A 25,948-nucleotide genomic window follows, 5' to 3' on the forward strand; every position below is an offset into this window, starting at 1 on the left:
CAGTGTGTCACTCTGAAGTAACTGAGATGATGCTACTGGGAGGAAAAATGTGTATGAGTATCTGTAGTCAGTGATGTTTTTAGAGAAGTGCTGAAAGAGTGATAGTCTCTTTTTGATACATTGATTTAAAGAATTTTAGGTGCTCTTTTCGTTCACTAAGATTCCAGTGGAGTGCAGGCAGTGGACTGTTAGGTGTCAAAAATGTGACAGATGAAGAAATAGGGTTTTTTTGGAGAAGGGAAGTAGTTATACATGCAAAAATTCTCGCCTGAAGATTCTGTAACTTATAACAGACTTCCCAGGCTGTGCTTCTTGGTAATCTTATTGCAAGAGAATGTACTAGGCAGAAAAAACCAGTATTTAGTTTGGATGTACTTTAAAATTGTACCATGATGTGTTTATGACATACATAAAACTAGAAGAATTTTAACAGCATACAATGAATAGTTTGTATGCTGATGAAACCTGTTCAAACTCTTCAAGTAATGATTCACGTGCAGGACTAAATCCAAAGAATTTTATAGTATACTGGGGGAGCAAGACATCTACTTGCAGCTATTGGACCTGCATTTTGCCCTTGGTTCAGTACATACCCAAAGATATGAGCTAGGAAACAAGGACCAAAGAATCAGCTTCGGAGAAACAAAATACATTAAGGAGCTGCTTTTAAAAGAGCTGAAAATATTGAACAAGGGATACAGGTAATGAGCTAAAATAGTGTAATTAAATATTGTGTGAAAGAATAAAAATGTAGTGCAATAATAACTCTTCAGAAAATGAAGAGTTGGGCAGGACAGTAAACATAAATTTCCCCTGAGCTTCAGGTGCTGGTCGCATTTTGATTTGGGAACATGAGTGTGAGCCTGGGTTCAGTGCTAGAGAAACTGGCCCAGGACAGAATGCTTTTTTGTTAACTACTGATAGCAAAAGTAGGACTATGACACTTCACTTATGGTTGTCAATCTCTTTTTTATCTTTTGTGGTTACTGTGGAGGATGCTTGCGGTGCACAGCCTATGGCAAATGACCAAGTACCTGCTACAGCCACTTCAGGCAGCTGAATTTGTTCAGTGATAATTTCTGTGATGGAAGTAAGTAGTTCTTCACAGCTGCTCACAATTTGATTTGATTTGATTGTCATGCTCTGAGATCTTTTGGCCTAACTTAGTAGGAAACCACTTAAATTGTAAATCCTTTTCAGAAGCCTGTCATGTTCTCTTGTAATTGTTCTACTTCCTGTAGTCTTTGTATAGGTTTCCTATGCATTCTTTAGAATTAGGAGGAATCTCTTTGTGCAGCATGTTTGTACCTTATTTAGCATTATAAGCTTTTGAGTTGTGACTTGGGCTCTGGTACCAGATCTTGCCTTGTGGTTGTGTATACACAGAAATGAGACTTCTTATGGAATCACAAACATGAAACAAAGGGAACCTAAAATAAGGGCCCCTGAAAATATTTAGAATAGAAACTGCAGTGTGAAGTTCAAGTGTTTTTTATTGATGCTGAGGCCAAGTGCAGAGAATACAGTAGTTGTGTGGTGAACCTCTGTGCAAAAAGGAAATGGAAAATACTGAGAAGTGCACAGGAAAGGGGGCAGGAAGAATTTCACCATAACCAGAGAAAATACTATAGTGCCACACTTGAGAGAGGGAACTTTCAGATACAATACTGGCTGAAACACTTGGAATGGTGAACAAAATGTTCTAGGGTTTGAACTCTGCTCTGTTCAGTGGTGGAGGACTTTATAAATTCTTTTTATTCAAAGAGGTTAGATCAAGTAAATACCTGAATGTCTCAGCAATTTTGTGCAAAAAAAAAAAAAAGACCTTCTCCCTAAATTGGTCAAAAGGGTTAAAATATGATCCTCTTTTGTGTCTATGGTAATTTGTGTTAGAATAAATCAGTACCTAGCATTCATTGATAAAGCTTGTCAGGTAAGCACTACCCATTTTCCATTAAACCATAGTCTTTGGAAAGTTACAGAAAATAGTTGCATAGTATTTGCTCCATGAACAGAGGAACAGAAGGGCTTAGTTACTGAAGAACAGTTTTGCTTGACTACATAGTCTTTTTTTCCCCTCTCCTTTTCTAACAGAGTTTACAGCTGTGTCTATTGCTGTGTATGGTGTAATAATTTCCCTGTTTATTAGAATATTACAGTTGTTTTAATAATTCTTTCAGTATTGGCTGACATTATGAGAAAATTAAAATCTACAGTCTGTACAAATTGAGAAGTTGCACTGTTCAGAAGTTTTTCTAGCATACTTTAAAGGTGATGCCCTTCAGAATACTGAAGATTTAATTGTGTCTTGGTTACAAGAGTGTTTAAAGTTTAGACAAAAGACCCTGTCATTGCTGTAGCTGTCAAGGTGCCAACATCTTCAAGATAAAAACATTCTCTTTTTTTTTTTTTTTTCCTTTTCATTGCCTAATAAGCAGGAGGACTGGATCCAATGTACCCTGGCCATTGCATGTCACTGCTGCCTGCTAGATTTAAAATATGTTGTTTAGTCAGCTGGGTGTTCTGTAAGTACGAATGACAGCACGATTGAAGCGTGCAGAGTTTATCTGAACACTCCAGAAGAGTAGGGTTAGCAGAAAAAGATGAAGTAGTGTTACACAGTGAAGAGAATGGTCTTGATAGATTTCTAACCTGTAACTTTTGAATCTCCTATCTTGTTGGGATGCTTGAATACTTGAATTTTTATCTGTGTTTTTTTCTGAATACTACATTGTAAGTATCTTTTGCTCTTTTGAAACAAGAACTAAGTTGTTGGATATTGTGATCACTTTCTGTTGTAATAGCTAAAACTGGTAAACTGTGAGGAAACTTTTATTTAGGATACTAAGTAAGGGGTAGTACTCAAATAAGAAAAGACGCTTGAAACTTTTTTAATTTGTTGGTCTGATTTGGAAGCAGCCCTATGAGATGTAGTACAGTCATTTTCTAGTGTGTTCTGTTAATTAAAATTCAGGAGGCATTTTCCTGTTCCCTGGCTTAACTGAAGTTCTTGCTGTGCTTTTGTTCCATATCTGAATAGATGTTGTTGGAAGCCAAAGTGTAAGGGAGAACTTTTCAAAGCCGGCATGACTCACTGAACGGTGAGAATATCACAAAGTGTACAGGCAGCTGTGTTCACAAGGCTGTTTTAAACTGACAGTTAACTTTTCAGTGGAAGGTAAGCATGAAGGTTTTTAACTGTTGAAAAATCTGAAGTAACTTAATTCTAATATAATATACTCCTCAAGGTATTTGAACAGATTGGCAAGCTGTGAGGTGAACAAAAAAGGACTGAGTGAACAAGAGAAATGATTGATACTAGGTAAATTAGAAACAGTTTGCTGTAGCTGAGTTATTGTGAGTATATGTGTTCATCGGACTCTTAGGGAAGTCTGTCATTTTAGGTAGCTGATAAAAGGTGTTAAAATCAAATGGAACTTAATATTGAAACAATTTTAACTGTCTTTTCTGTCCCAGAGTTTAAAAAAAAAAAAAAAAAAAGCATTGGTTGTAGAGGTAGCCTCAAACTAAACATCTCTAAAAATGGTTCTTAGGTCTTGAAATAAAAGTCTGTTGAGGTATCATAGGTATACAAACTTTCATTTTATTGCTATTTATACTGTGTTATTATGAACTCTGGCTGTAGGATGTAATTTACTTATTGCATGCAAGTAAGTTGTTAGAAAGCTTGCATATTTTGAAGTGTAAATACAGCTAATAGCTAAATATTGCTTTTCTTTATTTTATCATTAATAGACAAAAACTTAGTTGAGCACTGATCTGAGTATGTGAAGGAACTAAAGTATATATTTTTTCTCTTTCTTCATAATTTCCATGATTATTATTTAATTGCCTTTGTGAAGTGTTATGACCAGGGAAGAAGGTTACAGAGAAGAATTTAGCTATGACAGGATGCCAACTTTGGAGCGGGGAAAACAAGAGAATGGAAATTATATACCAGATATCAAATCCAGTGACCTTCAGCTGTCCAAAAGGCTGCATCCTTGCTTTAGTTACAGAACATGGATATTTTCTTTGCTGATGGGAGTAAGTACTTTAAATAACAGAAAATTTAAAAATGTAGCTGAGGTCTTAGAGCCCAGTATCTTTCTGTTTCACATCATTTGGGGACTCAGAATTTCATCAATGATAGTACTGAATGTAGATTTTTGTAAAGAAAAAAATATATTTAGCAAATTTGGAATGTAGTAATTCATTGACTACTGGTATTCTTTGGATATTTTTTCAGTAATCAGGGATGCTATATGAAGGCTTATTTTTATCTTTAATATTAATCATACAGCATAAGCAGAAAATAAGTGTGGTAGTGGTAAATATAGACCCATGTGTCTGTATAAACAGTGCCTTTTGGTAGAGCATATAAAGTATGCTGACCATATGCATTCTTTTAACATATTTTTAACTATTAAATGTACTGTGGCTGCATGATAGCATTTTGGCATTAAAAATATATGTGGTACTTAATTGCCACATTCATGTTTCAGGGTTCAATAGCCACGTAATTATTTGGTGTAATAGTTGTGTAGTGAGGTATATACTTTGTTTCTTACATTAATGTCACAGTGATTTGAATTTTTGTGTCACTACTGGAATCACAGGACACTCATCTTGCATGTACATCATATGCTTCTCCATGTTCCGAGCCAAGTTAATTAAACTTCATTATAGCAATTAGAATTTGATCTTTTTCTGTCAGCTTGTGTGTTTTGAAGCGTAATTTTTATTAAGAGTGAAGAGTGTCTCACTTTTAATATGGTAACTGCTTGTTTTTGCACAGTGAATAAAAGTACTGCCTTATTTTTGTGGAAACAGCTGAACTTTTTTTCCTTTCTGCCAATCTGCAAAGCTTGGATTTCCTTTCAGATGTACTGTCACATGAAAAGAGAGCAAAAGAAGCACTGGCTTTCTTTGCATGACATTTTCTCAAACTTAATTGTCCAAAAGGACAACTGTCTGTAATTAGATTATTCTTTTTTACTGAGTTATTGTAAATGACTGGAGATGCTAACATTTAATGATCATTTCCTGAAGTCATATTATCAAGAAGAATGAATTTTATGGATAAATGAAAATGCAATTTTATTAATAACTAATCCAATCAATTCCAATTAGATTTTTCTCCCAAGTATTATAGTGGTTAATCTCTATCAACTCTTCTGAGGGACAGTGTCCAGAAAAGAAAGTCTGTACACTGAGCAACATAAGTCATAGTGAACAGGACAGTCTACTTCAGGAAGCAGTTGCAAAGTGTAGAGTGACATCAAAGTGGCTGACAGTATGGGCTGGATTTGTGCAGGAACAATTCGATGAGCTTCAAGCACAATTTCAGCTTGTGGTTTATAAATATTGCCCTTCCTGTCTGCCAGAATTCTGTGTGTGTGTTTATACACATGCATACACTTTCCTTATTTTCTGTCATTATTTGACAAGGACTTTTTAAAGATCCTCCAATAATTTTCTACCATGAAAAAATGCCCAAATAAAACAAAAGAGCCATTCTGTCTCTTATCTTCTCCTGCCCCTTCAAAGAAATGCCTTCTTAGGGGAATGACAGGGAAAACAAAAAAATGTTAGTAGGAGACATTGATCATTTATTGCAATGTGTGTTACTGTCATAGTTATGAAATAAAAAGAAGAGTTATCAAGGGAACAGGAGGAGTTGAACATTTATGGGTGTGCTGCTGAATGAAAGGAGGAAGAGAGTTTGGAGGGGTACAGGAATATAGGTGGAAGAATCTTCATTAATGTATCCTAATACTATTTTTGTTGTTGTGTTCTAGTTGGCAATTGTGCAGCTGCCCATATGCATAATGAATGTTGGTGGACTCAAGCAGAGAATGCAAAGTAGAGACTTATCTGAGGTTTCTGAAACATTTTTACCACTGAACAGTGCATTTTTACCACTGAGCTACCTTTTGAGTAGTTTTTTGAGGTATTTGCCAAGTCAGGGCAAAATGCTTGATTCTAACATGATTATATTGTTCAGTATTAGGTCTTGGTAACCAGGAAAACATCTTCTTCAGAACTCAGCATGTTTTGGTGCTTTTCTTCAAGTTTATTCACTCAAAACCTGCATTATTAAATGTCCATCAGTAGCTTAATTTGAAAGGGATTACTGGTTTCTGACTAGTTGCTTTTTTAAAAGGTTTTATTCGTATAAACCTATCTTATTTGTTGCTTTGCAGACTTGCCTCCTTATTACTTCTGGATTTTCACTATATCTGGGAAATATTTTTCCATCTGAAATGGATTATTTACGTTGTGCAGCAGGTTCAGTAAGCATTCTTAATTATTTGCTGTGACTTTGACAGCAGACTCAATAGTATATAATGTTTGTGGGTTTATGTCTTTTATTTTGTCTGTCTTTTTTTACTACTAACTTTCTTCTTGGAAGATTTAGTTCTGTTTAACTGTTCATTAAATGGATTTTCATCCCATGGTTAAAAGAGTAACAGTTGTCATAAAGGCAACTGGTTTTTGCTACCATTTTTTGTTAATCAGCTCACCACTGGCATATAATATTACTCTGTTTGAACAGTGTTTCTGTGCTTGATTTTAAGAAAATTTGCATTGCTATGTATTTGGGGAATTTCCTGGCTAAATGCTATCAGAATGTATTTCAGATTGTATTTCAAAGTATTAATTTTTCATTTTATTTTGCTATAGTATCCGAGTACTGAAGCAGACTAAAGTTGCTCTGTGAATGAGCTGTCACTTAGGTTTCCACTACAGGTGTTAAAATACCATTGAAGCAGTTTTTGAAGTTAATATACTCACAAGGATGTTATTCTCTGCAACAACAGTGTTAGTTACTGAGAAGTCTCTTTTTCTGCCTCAAATCCTGTCTCTTTGAGCTTTGTATTTATTGAAAATTTCCAAAGATCTGGTAGATGCAGACGATTATCATGTTGGGTTTGAAAGGCTTGCTGTGGGTGAAGGTGTGTATATTTGGATGTCTGTACATCAGGAAGGTGTTAGAGCTCTTACTGCAGGTAATGGAGTCAGTGCAGTTGGAAGAGCTTAGAGAGCTGTAGAGCCGACTGGCCACAAAGTGTCTAGTTTAGCATGAAGCTGAATTGCTCTCTAGACTTTTTTAAACCATGTTGAATAGTAGTAGTAGTAGTAGAGTCCTGTAGTGTTCTAGAGACTCTTAGGTATCCAGGACAAAAAAGGATGTTTTAATTCTGTTAAGTAAAGGTCATTTAGGTATTAAAGAAGTGCTTCGAAGAATTTTATGTGTCAATATTAATCTTGTTATAGTGTTCCATTGTCAAGCCCTCAGTGTTCAGATGTGGTGGGAAAATTGAAAATGTGGCATTTTTTGCACGTTCATTATTTGACATGGAAACATTTTGAATAATTTTAGTATGTATTTGTGTAAAATAGAGTTGGATCTGTAATGGAACCATATCTATTATGGTGAGGAACAGCTAAGGGATAGAGAAATTACTTTGTGAAACTTTTACTTATGCATGATTTTTCCATTTAGCTTTGCCCTCAAGTATGAAAACATAGTTCCTACTGAACACAGTGGAGATTCCAGGCACAATTCTTAAAGTGTAACTTGACTCAACAGATTTTCACAAAGTTCTTCAGAACTGTGTTGAGACTGGGCAAATTATAGCTTACTCAACCATGATGATGTCTGTTTAAAAGTGTGCAGGCCCACTTTGGGAGTAGCACTGTTTTTTTTCCTGCTCAAGGATCCCAGGCCTTCTAGAGTTAATTTAAACTAACAAAGGCATGAAATGCCTCAGAAAAGACTTTCTTTGTTTCTTTTATTCATCATATTGTGCTGGGTAGTTAGTCAAAATTGAGAGATATGGAAGGTATATTTAAACCTCCTGTAATCATCAGACGCTGATTGTAATTAGTGAGCTCAGACAAGAGTGACATGTTTTCTTCAGAGTTTCTGATCTATTTGTCTAAGTTAACTGAAATATGAATTCAAACACATAAAATAAATCTATAGAAATATATATGATTCTTTGCACAGAGTATCCCACTAGTCTTCTCTTTTAATTTTCCCAGTGTATTCCTTCAGCAGTTGTGAGCTTTGCTATAGCAAGGAATAAAATTAATGTGGTAAGTATGAGATTTTATTGTCAATTAACCCCTCTGTGGTTAAAATGAGAGAGAAACCTATTCTGAAACTTTTTTTCAGATACCAAATTTTCAGATTCTGTTTGTCTCTACGTTTGCTGTTACAACAACGTGTTTAATTTGGTTTGGATGCAAACTTGTCCTCAATCCATCAGCTATAAATGTAAGTTACTAAAACAATTACTAATTGTACTATATTTATCTTTGTTAAAAAAAAGGTGAGGGGGTGTGAGGTGGCTAGAGATCACATGTAATTACTTGGTCTGTGAGGAGACATCATCTAGCAGAAACTTTACATTTCTCTTTGCCCAGTGTCAGTTACCTGCAATAATATTCATAAGACATCCTTGGTTATATGATTTTAATTCTTTTTGCTTGCCTATTGCTTGTCCATACTATGTCGTAGATTACTGAAGAAAGTAAGTCAGAATAACTTTATGCAAAGCTGGCTCTGAAGCTTTTTTTAAACTTTTCTGTCTTAAGAGTAATTCATGGTGCTGACTTGCTTTCCTCTTTGAAAGATACTCTTTCAGTGAAACAGGCTCACTGTTTGGCATTTCCCTGCCAGCTGTTTTCTGTTACCCATGTGGTACAAAGAAGATGTAGAATACCATCTCTTTAACTGTTCTTTTATAATCATATGTATTTTCCCTTCCCATGGGAAACTGTGCAAGAAAGTAATACCAGATCTTTGAATAGCTGCCAGTAGTTTAAAAGCAGTAAGACTCATAAAAAGGATAAGTTTATCCTAGTCAATTCACATTTAACACCCTCTCTCCTTTATAAAGGACCTGGGTAATTCCTCATTAATGTTACCCATATTGATATATATCTCCACAAAATAACTTTAGATAGATAAATGGAATGCAGGATACAAGCCATGCCCCTGTGACTTTGTGATGCCACTCTGGGAGGGTGCAGTTCTGTAGTTAGTTTGCTATCAGCATAAAGGATGGAATGTGTAAAAGATCCAAGCTGTCACTCTGTTCTGTTTTTAATACCTGGTGCAGGTTCAGAGCAAATTGCATTAAGGTTGTGCTAATGTAGTACTTTCTACTCGGTTGCACTTGCATGTTCCTTAGTCACAGAAGAGGATTAAGGACACAGCTAGTTTGGTTCTCTGCATCTGGTGATAGATTTTATGGACAGTGGTAGTTATGGAGGGAATTTTCTTTAGATTTTAGAAATCGAACATTGAATCTCTCCATTGTTATAGATGGTATAAAAAGGTACTTACTTGTAGCTTTAGCTGTACTTCTTTTTAAGAAATAGATGCAAGAAAACTAAGTAAACTCTGAAATTGGGGATGAGATATTTTTACCTTGGTCTAGGGGTATTGAACTGCTTTTATGAGTGGAAGAATCTAGCTGATATTCTAGACATGTATCAAACAAAAATACTAGAAGGATAAAAATCTAATTTATTTACTGTTACTTTTTCAGTTTCTGTTATTTACTTCTTATACCTAGGACTAAGTGAGATAGTCCATCAATGTAGTTACAGTGCTTCCTGACTCAGACCTGTATATCTACTTGTCACTGCACTGCCAAGTGTCATGTGTGGCCTTGCGAGCTTGCATCAGTACCAGCACTGTGCAAAACACATCTAAATTGTGGGAATTTATAGTCTGGATTAAATTGTTCTGTGGGCCACACATTTGACACCTCTTCTTTTGCCAAATAATGCCTATATTCTTCCTTGTAGCACTTTCTCTAGGAGTTTACCACTATGGCATTTATTGCTGTTTGTGGTTTTAGTACAACTGTACAGTCTGTTGTGTACAGCAAGGCACATAGTTCCAATTCAGATTTCCTGAGAAAGGGTGAATTTCAGTGCCCAAAAAAACCTCTCAAATCTGCCACTTACTATCTTTTTCAAAAAACATGTGCTGTAAGATACATGTCAGAGAAAAACAGATCTGATCATTTACAAAGAAGGTCTGGCATGAGGGAACAATATAATTCTGTTCTAAGTCATTGAACAATGGTTTGCTTTAATTGCATAGGTTCTGGATGAAGGCAGTTCTCCCTAAACTTCTGCTACTTTGCCCCAGTGGCCTGACTGAACTACCAAATGTTTTCTTGGGCTGTCAATGGAAAAATATGATGCTTTTGAACACAAGAAAGGGAGATCCATTCTGCCTAACTTGTGTGCCTCTAGGGAATTATTCAGTCCATGTAGAGTAGGGATCTACCTCTTTTCATGAGAATAATAAGGAACAGAAGATGAATGTTAAGTATTGCATTCACTTTTTTGTCTCTTGAATATGAGTGATGGCAGTATCCATGTTTTTGCACAATAATGTGGACTGTTAGACCTGCAAGAGTTATGAAACCATGAAGAGTGTTCATCGATGCTCTGCTAACACTAAGCAGGACATATAATTAGAATCCTTGGCCCAGTTCTTTGGACTGTGTTTTAGTTCATAATCCAGTATGGTTTTGCACGATTTGGGATTGCAACATAGGGATTGGGAGCCTGTGGCCCTCCTTCCCCTAAGAATATTCCATCATTTGCTGCAGTGTTCTGGTTTCAAATGGAAGGTCCTGCAAAATGCAGAAGTACCCAGCAATCATTACCTTGTCATCAACTGCTCTTCTGAAAGACAGTTAATATTCAGGCATAATATTTCCATAAATGAAGTAAGCGTTTCTTTCTTAGGTTAAACATTCTGTGTATTATGTAGGCAGCTAAATGTTGTTCTCTCAAGAGCCAAGAAAATGATTAACAAAGTATCTAATCAATAGATATGTCTAGATGTCACAGAAAATAGAGAGCCTGCTGGATCCTGCTAGACTCAGCCCCCTCCTTATTTTTAATATGGAACATGTAACTCACTTATGTCTGGGATTTTACTGACAGATAAATTTCAACTTGATTCTACTTATTCTTCTGGAAATCTTCATGGCAACTACTGTGATCATTTCAGCTAGGTCTACTGAAGACTGCTGTACAAGAAAGAAAGTAGGTACCCTTAAAGTTTGTGTGTGTGTGTGTGTGTGTGTTAAAAAATATTCCATTTTTCCTCTATTACATACATTGTTAATTTACTGGCAACTGCAGTGTATAACTTTGCATGCTAAAACTAGATTTGAACAATAAATAAAAGTACAGTAATTGTCTCTTCTATCTTTTAGGAGTGCAGTGAGCCCTCTGTAAAATGCCCTGTTGCAAATTATACAGCACAGGGTTTTTTGAATATCTTATGAACAGCCATGGCAAATGCTTTATTTCTGTTTTGTAAAACAAAACTTAATGATATGTGAAACACTGGAGTATGTGACTTGTACGTATGCAAACAATGCCATTTTGAAGCCTGATGCAGAGAAAGTATTTGTGGCATATGCCAGTTTAGTGGTATCTGGACAATGAATCTTGGCTTCAGAATTTGGGGCTATAGTCACAAGTGCTCTCCCAAATCCTGCCCTCATTTTTCTACAACAGTACTTCTTTTAGGTAATACTCAAGCAAACATGCTATGCCATTTTGTATTCCAGTGGAAATATTGATTGATAAGGTTGTGTAGTGTCCTCTCCTCCTTTGGTTACTGTTATCCACATCTGTAAAATCTGAAGGCTCAGAAAGAAGGTGTGTTTTTGAAGGTGGAAAAGGGAGACAAGATGATGATATTTCATTGATGAATGGTGACTAATCTGGGACTACTTAATTTGTTTCTAATGTAATTGATGTGGTCTAACACTGGGAAACACCGTGATGTGTCACTGTTACCTCTTATGGACCAACCAGATGTTGCATACCACCGTTAGGATCTGTAGCAGGTTGTACAAGATATTAGAAAGAAATGTATTGCTTTGTATATTTTCGATCATGATTTTTTTATTCCCCTCTAGAATACTGCATATGACAGTGGCATTGTTTTGAGCAACGTCAGCTTTCCTGCTCGAGTTCTGAAGTCATACTCAGTAAGAAAAGTGTTGCTTTCTTTCGTTAAATCATTTTGTTATTTCATCTTTCTAAGTGTGAAGGTTCTTTAAAGTCAGAAAGAGATCAGTGTAGGTAAGAGCTGAAAGAATAAAGACAGAAATTAGAGATATGTCTTAAAATGTTTCCTTTTAGAATATTGCCGGTAAGTAACTACCATTTATAATAGGAAGGAGACTACTTAATGACTTTAGGATAAATAGTGTAAACTGAACTGTTGTTCTGTGAAGCTAATAAATGAAAGCATAAATATGTATAATGAAGCTGATCTTGTTTTCACTTAAGCCAGCTCGAGTTTTGCCATATTTTAGATGTCAAAAACATCAACTGTCTTCATAACTAGTACCATAAATGCATTGTATTCTTTCCAATGAGTTCCTTTCTGTATGCGAATAGGAAATTTCGCATTCAAATACACTGTTAATAATTTGTGTGCTTTTCTTTGTTTTAGGTAATTGAGGTGATTATTGGAATTTCATCAGTATTTGGTGGAATAATTGCTTTGAATATGGATGTTCTAGTCTCAGGTCCATATCTCTCAGTAACATTCTTTTGGATCTTAGTTGCTGTAAGTAGTGCAAATGGAAGATACTGTTTTAAAACAATGTCTTTAATTCTTTTTCATTTTTCCTCTCCCTACTGGAATATTTATTTGGCTCTAATATTAATTGGCAATTGCTGCTTAGCAAATGAATTAGCACTTCAACATACTTAATATATTTATGCAATATTCTTGTTCTATTTTGATTTACAATACTTTGATTCTATTAAAATGTTCTGATGCATTTTCAATCCTCAATTAAGTAAAATGGAAATGTGTAATAAAACAAGGGTATTAGAAATGAAGTGTTTTGTCAAAAAAGTCATAGGTTTTAGAATATTTAAGGCTGCAAAATAAGAAGTTCAGTTTAGTTTCAGCATGGTAGAATCCTTAGAACATCTTGTTTAACTTTTCAGTCTTAACTGTTTTGAAAGCCTGAATCTATGATTGGTAATGCTTATCACTAATAACAGCCTGTACCCAGGAACAGTGGATTCATAAAAGATGCTGTGCCACTCTGCTTGCCATGAATGAACTGACTGAGAAAGAAGACAATGACCATTATGTTTATATGTGGTTAATGAATCTGTAAAATTCCTCATCATGAAGTGGAAAGATTATAAACAAACTTTTCAGCATTCAGAATTCCCCCCCCCAAAAAAAAGCTGTGACTAGTGGGAATTACTGTAACTCAGTTGCAATTTTTGTAATTTTCAAGTAAGTAAATACTTATTTTGTTACACTTTTTTGTTTAGTGCTTTCCAAGTGCTATTGCAAGTCATGTAGCTGCTGAATATCCAAGTAAATGTCTGGTAAGTTTGTAAAATTCTTGGATTTTGTCATTAGAGTGTAACAATGCTAAGAAAGCCTGCCTGTGATAGTGGGCACTACTCAAGTTTGCTCACTTGTTTTTAGCTGCTTCTACAAAATGTGAGAGCACTATGTAACACAAGTGTTAGCTGATATCCCTGAAAAGAACTCTGGTAGGTCCTTTGGAGGCTTAATTCCACCAATTCGAGAAAAGAATTCAAAAGTTTGTGGTTTGAGGTTTTTTTTGTACCGTTTCCTTCTATAGAAAAATGACATGCCTCATATTGTATGCCCAGAAGTGCTTTCAGGCTCCTGAACTGAGGTTCTCTCTGTTCCCTCTCCTTTCATTATGAACTGTGGGTTCTGAAAGAAGATTAGGTGTGCAGACTGCACTGGACCTAGAACTTATTTTAAACAAACTCCTCATCTTCATGACTAGCATCAAGGACTAAGAACATTCAATGGAGTTCATTTATTCCTTGAATGTCCCAGATGTGTAGTTAAGGCTCCATAAAACATATGTTCTAAGTAGTAGTCATGCAAATATATTTAAGTGAGTAATGATGCCTGACCACAACTGAAGTTAGAATATAATCCTGTAGGGTTGATATTTGAATGAAACTAGGCTGCTGCTGTATGGCAATAAATTTGCCTGAAGGCACTCCAATTTAATTGCAAAAGTTTTTTATAGGTTGTAAGTCTGCAATATCTGCTGCTAATTCTCATTATTTCATATAAATTGAAGAATATATGATGCCTCTATACTGGCTCTCTTCCTACCAATACTGATATTACTTCCTTTATGTGCATGTGAAAGGCACTTTTTAAATAGAACAAAAACATCACCATCTGTATTAAATGAAAAATGAGTTACAAAATAACAGTATTTTGGCTAGAAACTTAATGTATTCAAAGCTTGCTTCTGTATTTCCACAAAATGTGGATAGCTCTTAATATTTGTCTCATATGTGTAATCTTATGCACCTTCACATGCTTCTGTTATGCTTACTTCAAGGAGATACAACTCACAAAACAGTGTTTTTAATTCTAATTTAACATTTATTATCTTATTTTTTAGGTTGAGGTCCTGATTGCCATTAGCAGTATTACATCTCCATTGTTGTTCACTGCTTCTGCATACTTATCCTTCAGTATCATGCAAGTTGTTGACATCTTTAAAAATTATCCACCTGCTGTTAAAGTATGTGTTTTTATGCAATTTAATCTATTGCAATAGCAAGACCGTAGCAAGGAATGAATTAGGGAGTATATGAAGACAAGGTGCTGCATTATAAAGATCGAATAGTATGTTATACAAATTATTCAAAAACTCTTATTTAACTTATGATATTTAACTTAAGTATGTTACATCCATTGGCACCCTGGAATTATAGGTTAGAATAACATCCTGGGTTTTTTTAAAGACACAGTAAAAATAATATGCAATATGCTGGACTCCTTGAGGTTTTTATAAATGTGTAGTATTTAAATTCAAGATTCTAGGTTTACTTGAAGAATACATTTTTCTGTTTCTTAGGATGTTTACCAACAGTTGGGATTGTAAGCTTACATCTGGATTCGTTCAAAGCCTGGATTGGGACAGAGAAGAAAAAAGTTTACAAATTCAAAGCATTTCAATATGAAGTGTTCCCTTGCATTCCTGAAGAGCTTTCTAGGACTGTACTGGCAAAGTGTTTAGTGATCCCTGCTGATGTTCAAAGAACCATTTATGGGCATTAGACCAGTGTCAATAAGAGTCTCTACTCTTAGTATCCACTAGTCATTAAGTAGTCTTGTATTTTTAGAAGAAAAACGTGAAAATATTTCTTAATTTGATAACTTGGGGACTGGAAAGCCAACTTTTGAGTATTGTGATCCTGTTCTGATACTGGAGGAGCATAGGGTATTGTTGGACCTGAGGGAGTGACCACAGCTTACCTACTCTAAGTAGCTTTTCCTGTCACACATGTTGGAGACAGACAACTGCACTATTTAGGCAGTTGTTGTGACCCTGCAGAGCACTTCTTACATTCTTAGTCTGCATTGTGTCTGGATACAGCAAGAGTGGGCTGCTCTGCACAGGAGGGTGAACAATGGAGCAAGAGGTGACAAAGGACAGTAACATCATTGGCAAGGAGTGCAGTCCTGCAGTACCCAGAGAAAGAGAAAAGCAAGACTTGTCCAGCCATGGTAACCAGGTTCAACCAATGGTTCAGTGGTTGCCAGACAAGTCCACAGTAGTGAGGCAGATCCAAGGTCATCTAGGAATTCAGGTCAACAGGGCAAGGTCAGAGCCAGCAAGGCACAGGTTGAGGCCCAGACATAGCTGTGACATTGCTTAGGTCGGAACCACCAGTGAGGTGCTGTGTTTTAGTGGATAGTTTCCTAAGTTCTCTTTTATTTCTAGACACATTTGCAACTTAACATTTTGTTAAACATTATCAATCCCATCTACTTTCAGGAAACTTAGACAGTAAAATTTTAATTGAAATTTCATGCTGAAATAAGCTAAATATAATTTGAGTTAAAAAATCTAGATATGAATCTTAAAGGTTATGGAGGTGGGAACATTATAAAATATTTTATTCAAGTAGTTAACAACATATGTCTATTTTCAGCAATCTTATGATGTACTTCTGTTGCTTCTGATGTTGATGCTGCTAATTCAGGCATGTCTTACTATTGGAACTGTAATACAGTGTGTAAATTACAAGACAAAAATGAAACTACAAGATTCATCATGGACAGCAGCACAGGTTAAAAAGCAGGAATACAGAACAACAGAGGTATGTATTTATACTCATAAAATTTGAAAATATGTATTTTAAAAGATTTTTTCTGCTAATGTTTTGTGGTACTTAATTCAGATCCCAATTAAAAGCTGCTCTGTGAAACCGTGAATTTTGTAATGAAGAGATAATATTTTGCTGGTTAGATGATAACTGTGACAAGTTGTCAATCTGTGACAAATCCTGTTATGAGAAAAACGGTTGTAAGGTTAAATCTCCCTTTTTTTCTTATTTGTAGTGTGGGCTCCCAATTACAATTACAGACGTGATCCATCATTGTACTCAAATAAAATGTTAGTCCTGCTCCACAGGATGCAGATACATAATCACTATTTATATGTCAGAATGAAGTCACAGAAAAGATAATGGGCCTCGCATGACTGTTCTCATGAGGACAGAGGCATCTGTTAAGAAAGAAATGGATTTAACTCTTCCAGTGCAAGCAGAAGTTATGGGCTATGGAATGAGGATACTTCATGTAGTTGTACTTTTTCAAGACCTTCTGTAAGGCAGTGACTTTACTATGCCAAGTTAGTTCACTTAAATTCCCTAAACTTTGAATGGGAAAGTTAAGAATGTGGAGCATGGGAACGAGAATGGTTAAGATCAGTGAGTGGCTACCTGTGCTGGACAGTATGAAGCAGTGAGCCCAGCAGCATGCCTGGAATTCCAGGTGTCTCCATGTCTTAACTACACTACTAAAGCTGGTGATACAGATCAGAAGTGAGATATCCCTCCATTTCTTGCCTGCATACACATGTTCCAGCCATTCTTTCAGATACAGATTTGGCACATTGTTTTTTTAGAGCATGGTAGTACTGTTACCACTCTCCATATAATCATTCAGAACTTGAGCCCTATTTCAGGGATTGGAAGATCCCAGCTTTCTTCAGCCTATGTACATTAACTACATTCATTAACTACATTCATCTCCTACCACAACACTGTAGCCCTTAGGCTTTCCTCACCTCTGCTGTGCATAGCCAAGCACTATGTCCTTAAAGACTCTGAGAGAGTAACTCGCATGGGTTAGTGCTAGAAAGAGAGTGCTGGATTCAGTCCCTGCTCTAGGAAGAGCATCTTCACTGAAACAGCACTGGATAGAAAGCACTGGAAACAGGAACTGAAATCAGTCAAGTTGGTGTACAGTTGGTAATGGAAAGTGGAAGCTGTGGATTTATGTCCCCTCAAGCTGCTGAGGGCATTTGGTGTAGGTTGCTTATTTCTGGATCTGTGTCCTGAAAGTTTCATTCTCTATAAAAGATGAAGCATAGCAGCACTTCCACTGCTTCAAGCCACATTTTGGAGCATAGTCATGTTATCGCTAAACAGATCTCCTCTGGGCATTATGTATAAAATTATTCCTAGTTTGTGAGTCACTCAGAAATTGGGTGCGAGTTTGTCCTAGTTAGGACAGCTGAGATCAGTTCATCATGGTGGGTGTAACCCAAAACTGTATTCTATAGCCTTCCATGTCATTTCCCAGAAACTAGACTATTGTTGTCAATAGACTATTCGCACCCTCTGCCCATAGAGCATGGTGGGTGTAACCCAAAACTGTATTCTATAGCCTTCCATGTCATTTCCCAGAAACTAGACTATTGTTGTCAATAGACTATTCGCACCCTCTACCCATAGAGCCTGACTCCTCAGGCTATAAACTAGGTGTTAAGAGGCCTGTGAGATAGGAAGATGTTTCTGTCCTCACACCCTTTGTGAAACTCCCCGCCCTGAGGAGAGTACCAAGCATTCCTGCCTGAACTGGAGGATATATAATCTTGGAGTTTTGGAACATTTTTTCAACCCACTCGTGGGATCCAGAGGAAGGCTGCATCTCATCGCTCTCAACCAGACTTAGACCACCACTGGACTGCGATCACCAGTTCTGGCCAGACTGCAGCAGCTCTCCCACCAGCAGGTTCTTCCCCTCTCCCTTTACTTTGGACTCAAACAGGGCCCAAGGAACACCACTTTGTTCAGGCCCCAGGGCACTGGGTTATACATTTGGGTTTTTGTGGGTTGAGACCAATTGTTCGTTTGTATTATTGTACTTACTGTATTATTTTAATAAATTGTTATTCTGACTTATAATCTCTCCTTTGAGTTGGGTTCATTCCCCCTGCTGGTTATCTTTTAAACCAGCACATTTTGGCGCCCAAACGTCGGGCAGAGAGAGAGAAGTCAGAATCACAATTTCATTTGAAGCATTTGTCTATTTGAATATAGAAACTCCCTGATCACCATGTTGTTTGATGCACTCACATGGATGTTGTATTTGAGCCTGTTCATATTTCCACAGATGACGTATTATTTGCCTGTTTTGATGCTCTCTTTAAGACCAGGGAGAGGGATCCAAATTGCTTTATTAGTATATTATGTTTATGTCATTCTAACATCAGAAGCAATGAGTTTCATTGTAAATGTGTATTCAGTCCTGTTTGCCTGTCCTGGTTTGGGTTGCTACCTCTGGGGCCTCATTAAAAATCGTACCCAGCTTTTTGGGGGAACAGGGGTGGATGGTTTCCAGCCTCCCACCTCCTTCTTCCCCTTCAGACCTGCTAAAACAGTTTTTGAAAACATTGAGTTCCCTTTTGATGTTAAGGACAGCATAATGTTATTGTTAGTGTTGCTCTGTCTGCTCTGTACTGTGTACACCATGTTTAGGGTCAGAAAAGTGCCTTTTAGGGAGGTTGGTTGGACACCTGCCCTGGGAGCAGATAATGCTGAGTGGCACGGGAAGTGGGAGGACATCAGCCAGTATGTGGAAAAGTTTTCTCCTCCAATGATCTGGAAATTCACCCCTGAACAACTGCAGGATCCTGTTAGCATGATAAGACTGGTGAAGGAAAAATGCTCTGGCAGCTCCAGAGATGGCCAGCTCACAGCAACCTGCTGGGCCCTGGCCACTGCCTACCGGGCACTGCTTGACATGATACAGCACTGTCAGGGCGAGGAGAGAAGGACCAAATCCGCAGACACCACGTCCACCCAACCCACAGCTGAGTCAGAGGGAGAAAGAAATGAACCAACCAGCACCGTGTCCACACAAACCATCGAGGAGCCAGAAGAACAAGCAAAACCAATAGCAGTCGGCCCTGTCCAGAAAAGGAAATCAAAGACTAAATCAGTTCGCATAGCAAATGATGACGAAGAGGCGGGACCTTCACATCCACCGGAGGAGACAGAGCCAGAAATAATCACTCGGTCCCTATCCCTGGGTGAGCTACGTGAGCTCCGGAGAGAGTTCACACGACAGGCGAACGAGTCCATTCTGACCTGGCTGCTCCGAATCTGGGATGCCGCAGCTAATGATACGATCCTAGATGGGAGTGAAGCCAGACAGCTGGGATCCCTGTCTCGAGATGTAGTCATTGATCAGGGGATTGGAAGGAGGCAGGAAACTCTCAGCCTCTGGCGGCGACTGTTGTCCAGTGTGAGGGAGAGATACCTTTGTAAGGAGGACCTCCACGTACAGCAAGGACAGTGGAACACGATGGAACAAGGTATCCGGTGCTTAAGGGAGTTAGCTGTACTGGAGATAATCTTTTCAGAGGATGAAAGATTCCCTAAGAGTCCAGATGGCGTACAGTGCACCTCCCAAATGTGGTTAAAGTTTGCACGACTCGGGCCAGAAATGTATTCCCGCTACTTAGCAACGCTGCAATGGAGGGAGGGAGAGGACAAGGTGGGAGCATTGGTTAGCAAACTCAGGATTTATGAAGACACTGTCCCCGCCCCATTACGAGCCCACGTCTCATCTGTGGAAACCAAACTGGCTGAACACGTCCGAAGCCTAGAAGAGAAAATTGAAGAGGGACACCAGAAGCTAAGAGAAGAAATTAAGGAAGGGATTTTCCATATCTCGCCAGGACGAACAAGAGTCTCTGCTATCAGGAGCCAGCGTCCCCCAGCTAAGGAGAGAAGGCACACTCCACGTAGCGATCTATGGTTTTACCTCCGTGAGCATGGAGAAGATATGAGGAAGTGGGATGGGAAACCCACCTCTTCCTTAGCAGCCCGGGTACGTGAGCTGAAAAGAGGAACAAATACCATAAAGAACTCTTCAAGGGTAAACGTTGCTCCAGTCTCTCGTGGGCAAGACTCCAGACGGTACAGGAATGATGATACGTCTGATCCTCTTGAAGGGACCTCCAGGCCATACCCACAAGAAGAGCACAATGAGTACCATGACCAGACTAGGGGTGCCCTGCCTCTAGCCAGGTAGAGGAGAGGGACAATCGAGTCTATTGGACTGTGTGGATTCGGTGGCCTGGCACATCAGAGCCACAAAGATATAAGGCCTTAGTGGACACCGGCGCACAATGCACTTTAATGCCATCAAGATACGTAGGGGCAGAATCCATCTCCATTTCTGGGGTGACAGGGGGATCCCAACAGCTGACTGTACTGGAAGCTGAAGGGAGCCTGACTGGGAAGGAATGGCACAGACACCCCATCGTGACTGGTCCAGAGGCCCCGTGTATCCTTGGCATAGATTACCTGAGGAGTGGGTATTTCAAAGACCCAAAAGGACTTCGTTGGGCTTTTGGCATAGCTGCTGTGGAGACGGAGGAAATCAGACAGTTGAACACCTTGCCTGGTCTCTCAGAGGACCCCTCTGCTGTGGGACTGCTGAAGGTTGAAGAACAATTGGTACCGATAGCCACAGCAACAGTGCACCGTCGGCAATACCGCACCGACCGGGACTCTGTGACCCCTATACAAAAGATGATCCGTGAACTGGAGACCCAGGGGGTGGTCAGCAAGACTCGCTCACCCTTTAATAGCCCTATATGGCCAGTGCGTAAGTCCAGCGGAGAGTGGAGGCTGACGGTGGATTACCGTGGACTCAATGAAGTCACACCACCCCTGAGTGCTGCTGTGCCGGACATGTTGGAGCTCCAGTACGAGCTGGAGTCCAAGGAAGCCAAGTGGTATGCCACCATTGACATAGCCAATGCCTTTTTCTCCATTCCTTTGGCAGCGGAGTGCAGGCCACAATTTGCTTTCACTTGGAGAGGTGTGCAGTACACCTGGAATCGACTGCCTCAGGGGTGGAAACACAGTCCCAGCATTTGCCATGGACTGATCCAGACTGCACTGGAAAAGGGTGAGGCTCCAGAGCACCTACAGTACATTGATGACATCATTGTATGGGGGAACACAGCGGGCGAAGTCTTCGAGAAAGGAGAGGAGATAATCCAGATTCTCCTAAGAGCCGGTTTTGCCATTAAACGGAGTAAGGTCAAGGGACCTGCTCAGGAAATTCAGTTCCTAGGAGTGAAGTGGCAAGATGGACGCCGTCTAATTCCAATGGAGGTGATTAACAAAATAGCAGCCATGTCCCCACCAACCAGCAAGAAGGAAACACAGGCTTTCCTAGGCGCTGTGGGCTTTTGGAGGATGCATATCCCCGAGTATAGTCAGATTGTAAGCCCTCTCTACCTTGTGACACGGAAGAAAAATGATTTCCAGTGGGGCCCTGAACAACAACAAGCCTTTGAACAAATTAAACAGGAGATTGCCCATGCAGTAGCCCTTGGGCCAGTAAGGACAGGACAGGACGTGAAGAACGTGCTCTACACCGCAGCCGGGGAGAATGGCCCTTCTTGGAGCCTCTGGCAGAAAGTGCCTGGGGAGACCCGAGGACGACCGCTGGGATTCTGGAGTCGGGGATACAAAGGATCTGAAGCCAGCTATACACCAACTGAGAAAGAGATCCTGGCTGCCTATGAAGGAGTTCGAGCTGCCTCAGAAGTAATCGGTACCGAAGCGCAGCTCCTCCTGGCACCCCGACTACCAGTGCTGGGCTGGATGTTCAAGGGAAGAGTTCCTTCCACACATCATGCCACCGATGCCACATGGAGTAAGTGGATGGCTCTGATCACGCAGCGAACCCGGATAGGGAATCCTAATCGCCCTGGGATTCTGGAAATTATCACCAATTGGCCCGAAGGGGAGAGTTTCGGACTATCCTCTGAAGAAGAGGAGGAGAAGGTGACACGTGCTGAGGAGGCCCCACCATATGACAAGCTACCAGCAGATGAAAGGCGATATGTGCTCTTCACGGATGGCTCCTGCCGCATTGTAGGGACAAACCGAAAATGGAAGGCAGCTGTATGGAGTCCCACACGGCGAGTTGCAGAAGCGACCGAAGGACAAGGGGGGTCAAGTCAGTTTGCAGAGCTTAAAGCCGTTCAGTTGGCTTTGGATATAGCTGAACGAGAGAAGTGGCCAAGACTCTATCTCTACACTGACTCATGGATGGTGGCCAATGCTCTGTGGGGATGGCTGGAGCGATGGAAAAAGGCCAACTGGCAGCGCCAAGGGAAACCCATCTGGGCGGCGGAGATGTGGCAGGACATCGCTGGCCGGGTAGAGAAGCTGAGTGTGAAGGTCCGTCACGTAGACGCTCATGTAGGCAAGAAACGGGCTAATGAGGAGCATCATAACAACGAGCAGGCGGACCGAGCTGCCAGGATTAAAGTCTCTCAGGTAGATCTGGATTGGCAGCACAAAGGAGAATTATTTCTGGCTCGATGGGCCCATGACGCCTCCGGTCACCAGGGGAGAGATGCAACATACAGATGGGCTCGTGACCGAGGGGTGGACTTAACCAAGGACATTGTCTCACAGGTCATCCATGACTGTGAGACATGTGCTGCCATCAAGCAGGCCAAGCGGGTGAAGCCTCTATGGTATGGTGGACGGTGGTCAAAGTACAGGTATGGGGAAGCCTGGCAAGTTGACTACATCACGCTCCCCAAAACCCGCCAAGGCAAGCACTACGTACTGACCATGGTAGAAGGAAGCACTGGATGGTTGGAGACATACCCCGTGCCTCATGCCACTGCCCGGAATACCATCCTGGGCCTTGAAAAACAAGTCCTGTGGCGACACGGCACCCCGGAGAGAATTGAGTCTGATAATGGGACCCATTTCAAGAATGGCCTTGTAGACACCTGGGCCAAAGAGCACGGCATTGAGTGGGTGTATCATATCCCCTACCATGCACCAGCTGCTGGAAAAGTTGAGCGGTGCAACGGACTGCTGAAAACCACTCTGAAGGCACTGTGTGGGGAGACTCTCAAACACTGGGAGCTGCATTTAGCAAAGGCCCCCTGGTTGGTCAACACCCGAGGTTCCATCAATCGAGCTGGCCCTGCCCAATCAGAACTTTTGCATACTGTAGATGGAGATAAAGTCCCCGTGGTACATATGAGAGGAATGTTAGGGAAGACTGTTTGGATTAGTCCCACCTCAAGCAAAGGCAAACCCATCCGAGGGATTGTTTTTGCTCAGGGACCTGGTTCCACGTGGTGGGTAATGCAAAAAGATGGGGAGACACGTTGTGTACCACAAAGGGACCTAATTTTGAGTGAGAATGGTCTGTAATGTTTCATTGTATATATATATATAGATAGATAGATAGATAGATGTATATAGTTTTAAAGGGATATAGTTTTTAAAAAGGGGTTAATTTGGGCATGACATGGATGGCATAGAATAAGGGGTGGATAATGTCCTAGTTAGGACAGCTGAGATCAGTTCATCATGGTGGGTGTAACCCAAAACTGTATTCTATAGCCTTCCATGTCATTTCCCAGAAACTAGACTATTGTTGTCAATAGACTATTCGCACCCTCTGCCCATAGAGCATGGTGGGTGTAACCCAAAACTGTATTCTATAGCCTTCCATGTCATTTCCCAGAAACTAGACTATTGTTGTCAATAGACTATTCGCACCCTCTACCCATAGAGCCTGACTCCTCAGGCTATAAACTAGGCGTTAAGAGGCCTGTGAGATAGGAAGATGTTTCTGTCCTCACACCCTTTGTGAAACTCCCCGCCCTGAGGAGAGTACCAAGCATTCCTGCCTGAACTGGAGGATATATAATCTTGGAGTTTTGGAACATTTTTTCAACCCACTCGTGGGATCCAGAGGACGGCTGCATCTCATCGCTCTCAACCAGACTTAGACCACCACTGGACTGCGATCACCAGTTCTGGCCAGACTGCAGCAGCTCTCCCACCAGCAGGTTCTTCCCCTCTCCCTTTACTTTGGACTCAAACAGGGCCCAAGGAACACCACTTTGTTCAGGCCCCAGGGTACTGGGTTACACATTTGGGTTTTTGTGGGTTGAGACCAATTGTTTGTTTGTATTATTGTACTTACTGTATTATTTTAATAAATTGTTATTCTGACTTATAATCTCTCCTTTGAGTTGGGTTCATTCCCCCTGCTGGTTAACTTTTAAACCAGCACAGAGTTAAATGCTAAAAGGAGCACTTTTTACACAAAAGCTACACCTTTTTGCTTAGCTTTTAATATCTAAACACATGGGTAATGTTACATGAGAAGTTTTATGTCCCTTTGGCTTCTCAAAAGTCCGTGTTCTTAGGCAAGCCTTGGTTTACTAGCATATATGTAGATAAATCTTGCTTCATTTGCACCACAGGGGGCTGCTTCTGTCTTTGGGATTAGAGATTCAGGGTTCAGTCACATATTAGCAAAAATCTTGAAAAAATGTTCAAAGTCATGTGTTTAAAATAGGAATTAGGCCAAGCTTTTTTGACCCAAATGTCTCAAGTACTATACAGTTTACACTATTATATTTTATACACTAAATGTAAACTCTACTATATACAAAACCATACAATTTACAGTGTATAGAACATTTTAATAGCTCTGGCTGTAACTATTCACATTTTCATTCTCCTAGCTTCTCTCAGATATTTATTTACTTGAACTCCAGGTTTTTAACCAAAGCATTTTTTTCATGTTTCCATTTGTCTGAAATGTGTTTTCTTTTAGGTTTCCAATAATACATTAAAGGAATTTGACAAGGATAAAGCCTGGAAAGCAGTTGTGGTACAGATGGCTCAGTAGTTTGGATTCTACAAGTGCAGCCAGTACAGCACAATCCAATACAGTAAATCAACTGTTAAGGTTTAAAAACTTTTCAATTTTTAAATGGCAATATAGTTACAGCAGCAAGAGCCGTGGAATAACACAGTAAATAATATGTCTTCTATTAGTTTTGAAATATGTTGATAATATTTTTAACAAATCTGTCTTTTCTGTTGGTATCTGTAGTCTAGTGTTGCTTTATAAGATACCTTTAGAAAAAGGTTATGAGTCACATGGATTTATGCTGATGGCAAAGTAAAATATTACAATTATGTAGTAGGCTTCTTATATTTGCAGAGATTGTTATAACTGCAGTTATGCAGTCAGTGTGACTGATAAATGCTTTTGTAAAGTTATGAGTACAAGTCATAATTGATGTTTTTGCTTATACTTCACTTTTGTAGGAGTTGTAAAGTTGTTCTGCATCTTATTGCTTTTATATAAATAAAAGTCTTTATTATGTGGAAACTTGAGAATGTGGATTGACATTCTAATTGGAGAGGTGAAAACAGAATATTCTTTCCCATTAAGCTTCAATTTCTGGACTGTTAAAGGAGGAAAAGGTTTTTTCTGAGTGCTGGAGCACAAAAGCAAGTAGCCACAACAAAAAAAAATACCAGAGAAGCAATCAGCCAAATAACAGGAGATACTACTGATATTAAAAGAGTTTTGTTCACATATGAAAATGCATTTTTAGGTATATTACTTTTAATTTATTTATTTTTCCTAACTATCTTTAAAACCTACAGAATGTAGCTACCCTGAAACAAGGACCATCCCCTATACAGATTGCCTTTTCCTTCTGGCTAAACTGTTTGTATGACTTCATAG

At 39.4% G+C, this 25,948-nt stretch overlaps 1 protein-coding gene across 3 annotated transcripts; it reads left to right on the top strand.

Moving 5' to 3' along the window:
• Positions 1-491: 491 nt before the first annotated feature.
• On the top strand, positions 492-25,587 carry MLC1 (modulator of VRAC current 1). Of its 3 annotated transcripts, XM_018068203.2 has the most exons (14): positions 496-701; positions 2,436-2,525; positions 3,041-3,178; positions 3,864-4,047; positions 6,207-6,296; positions 8,053-8,106; positions 8,186-8,287; positions 10,987-11,088; positions 11,976-12,047; positions 12,518-12,634; positions 13,363-13,419; positions 14,496-14,618; positions 16,036-16,203; positions 25,022-25,587. In XM_018068203.2, the coding sequence occupies exons 4-14, from the start codon at positions 3,868-3,870 to the stop codon at positions 25,094-25,096; spliced, it is 1,140 nt and encodes a 379-aa protein (XP_017923692.2). In that variant the 5' UTR covers positions 496-701; positions 2,436-2,525; positions 3,041-3,178; positions 3,864-3,867; the 3' UTR covers positions 25,097-25,587. The 3 variants fall into 3 exon arrangements, with proteins under 3 accessions (XP_017923693.2, XP_017923692.2, XP_008924843.3); XM_018068204.2 differs by lacking the exon at positions 8,053-8,106 and having other exon boundaries at positions 492-701; positions 8,201-8,287; XM_008926595.3 differs by lacking the exons at positions 496-701; positions 2,436-2,525 and adding an exon at positions 2,617-2,733.
• The last annotated feature ends 361 nt before the right edge of the window (positions 25,588-25,948 follow it).

The sequence above is a fragment of the Manacus vitellinus genome, unplaced genomic scaffold, assembly GCF_001715985.3.
Source record: "Manacus vitellinus isolate BGI_N305 unplaced genomic scaffold, ASM171598v3 scaffold_13_pilon, whole genome shotgun sequence".
In the NCBI taxonomy this organism is placed as follows: Eukaryota; Metazoa; Chordata; class Aves; order Passeriformes; family Pipridae; genus Manacus; species Manacus vitellinus.

Excerpts from the sequence above, each read along its gene's own strand:
- MLC1 (XM_018068203.2), top strand. The coding sequence starts at position 3,868 with ATGACCAGGGAAGAAGGTTACAGAGAAGAATTTAGCTATGACAGGATG. Across the intron at positions 6,297-8,052 it reads TACGTTGTGCAGCAGGTTCA|TGTATTCCTTCAGCAGTTGT; the intron begins GTAAGCATTCTT and ends TAATTTTCCCAG. Across the intron at positions 12,048-12,517 it reads GAGTTCTGAAGTCATACTCA|GTAATTGAGGTGATTATTGG; the intron begins GTAAGAAAAGTG and ends TCTTTGTTTTAG.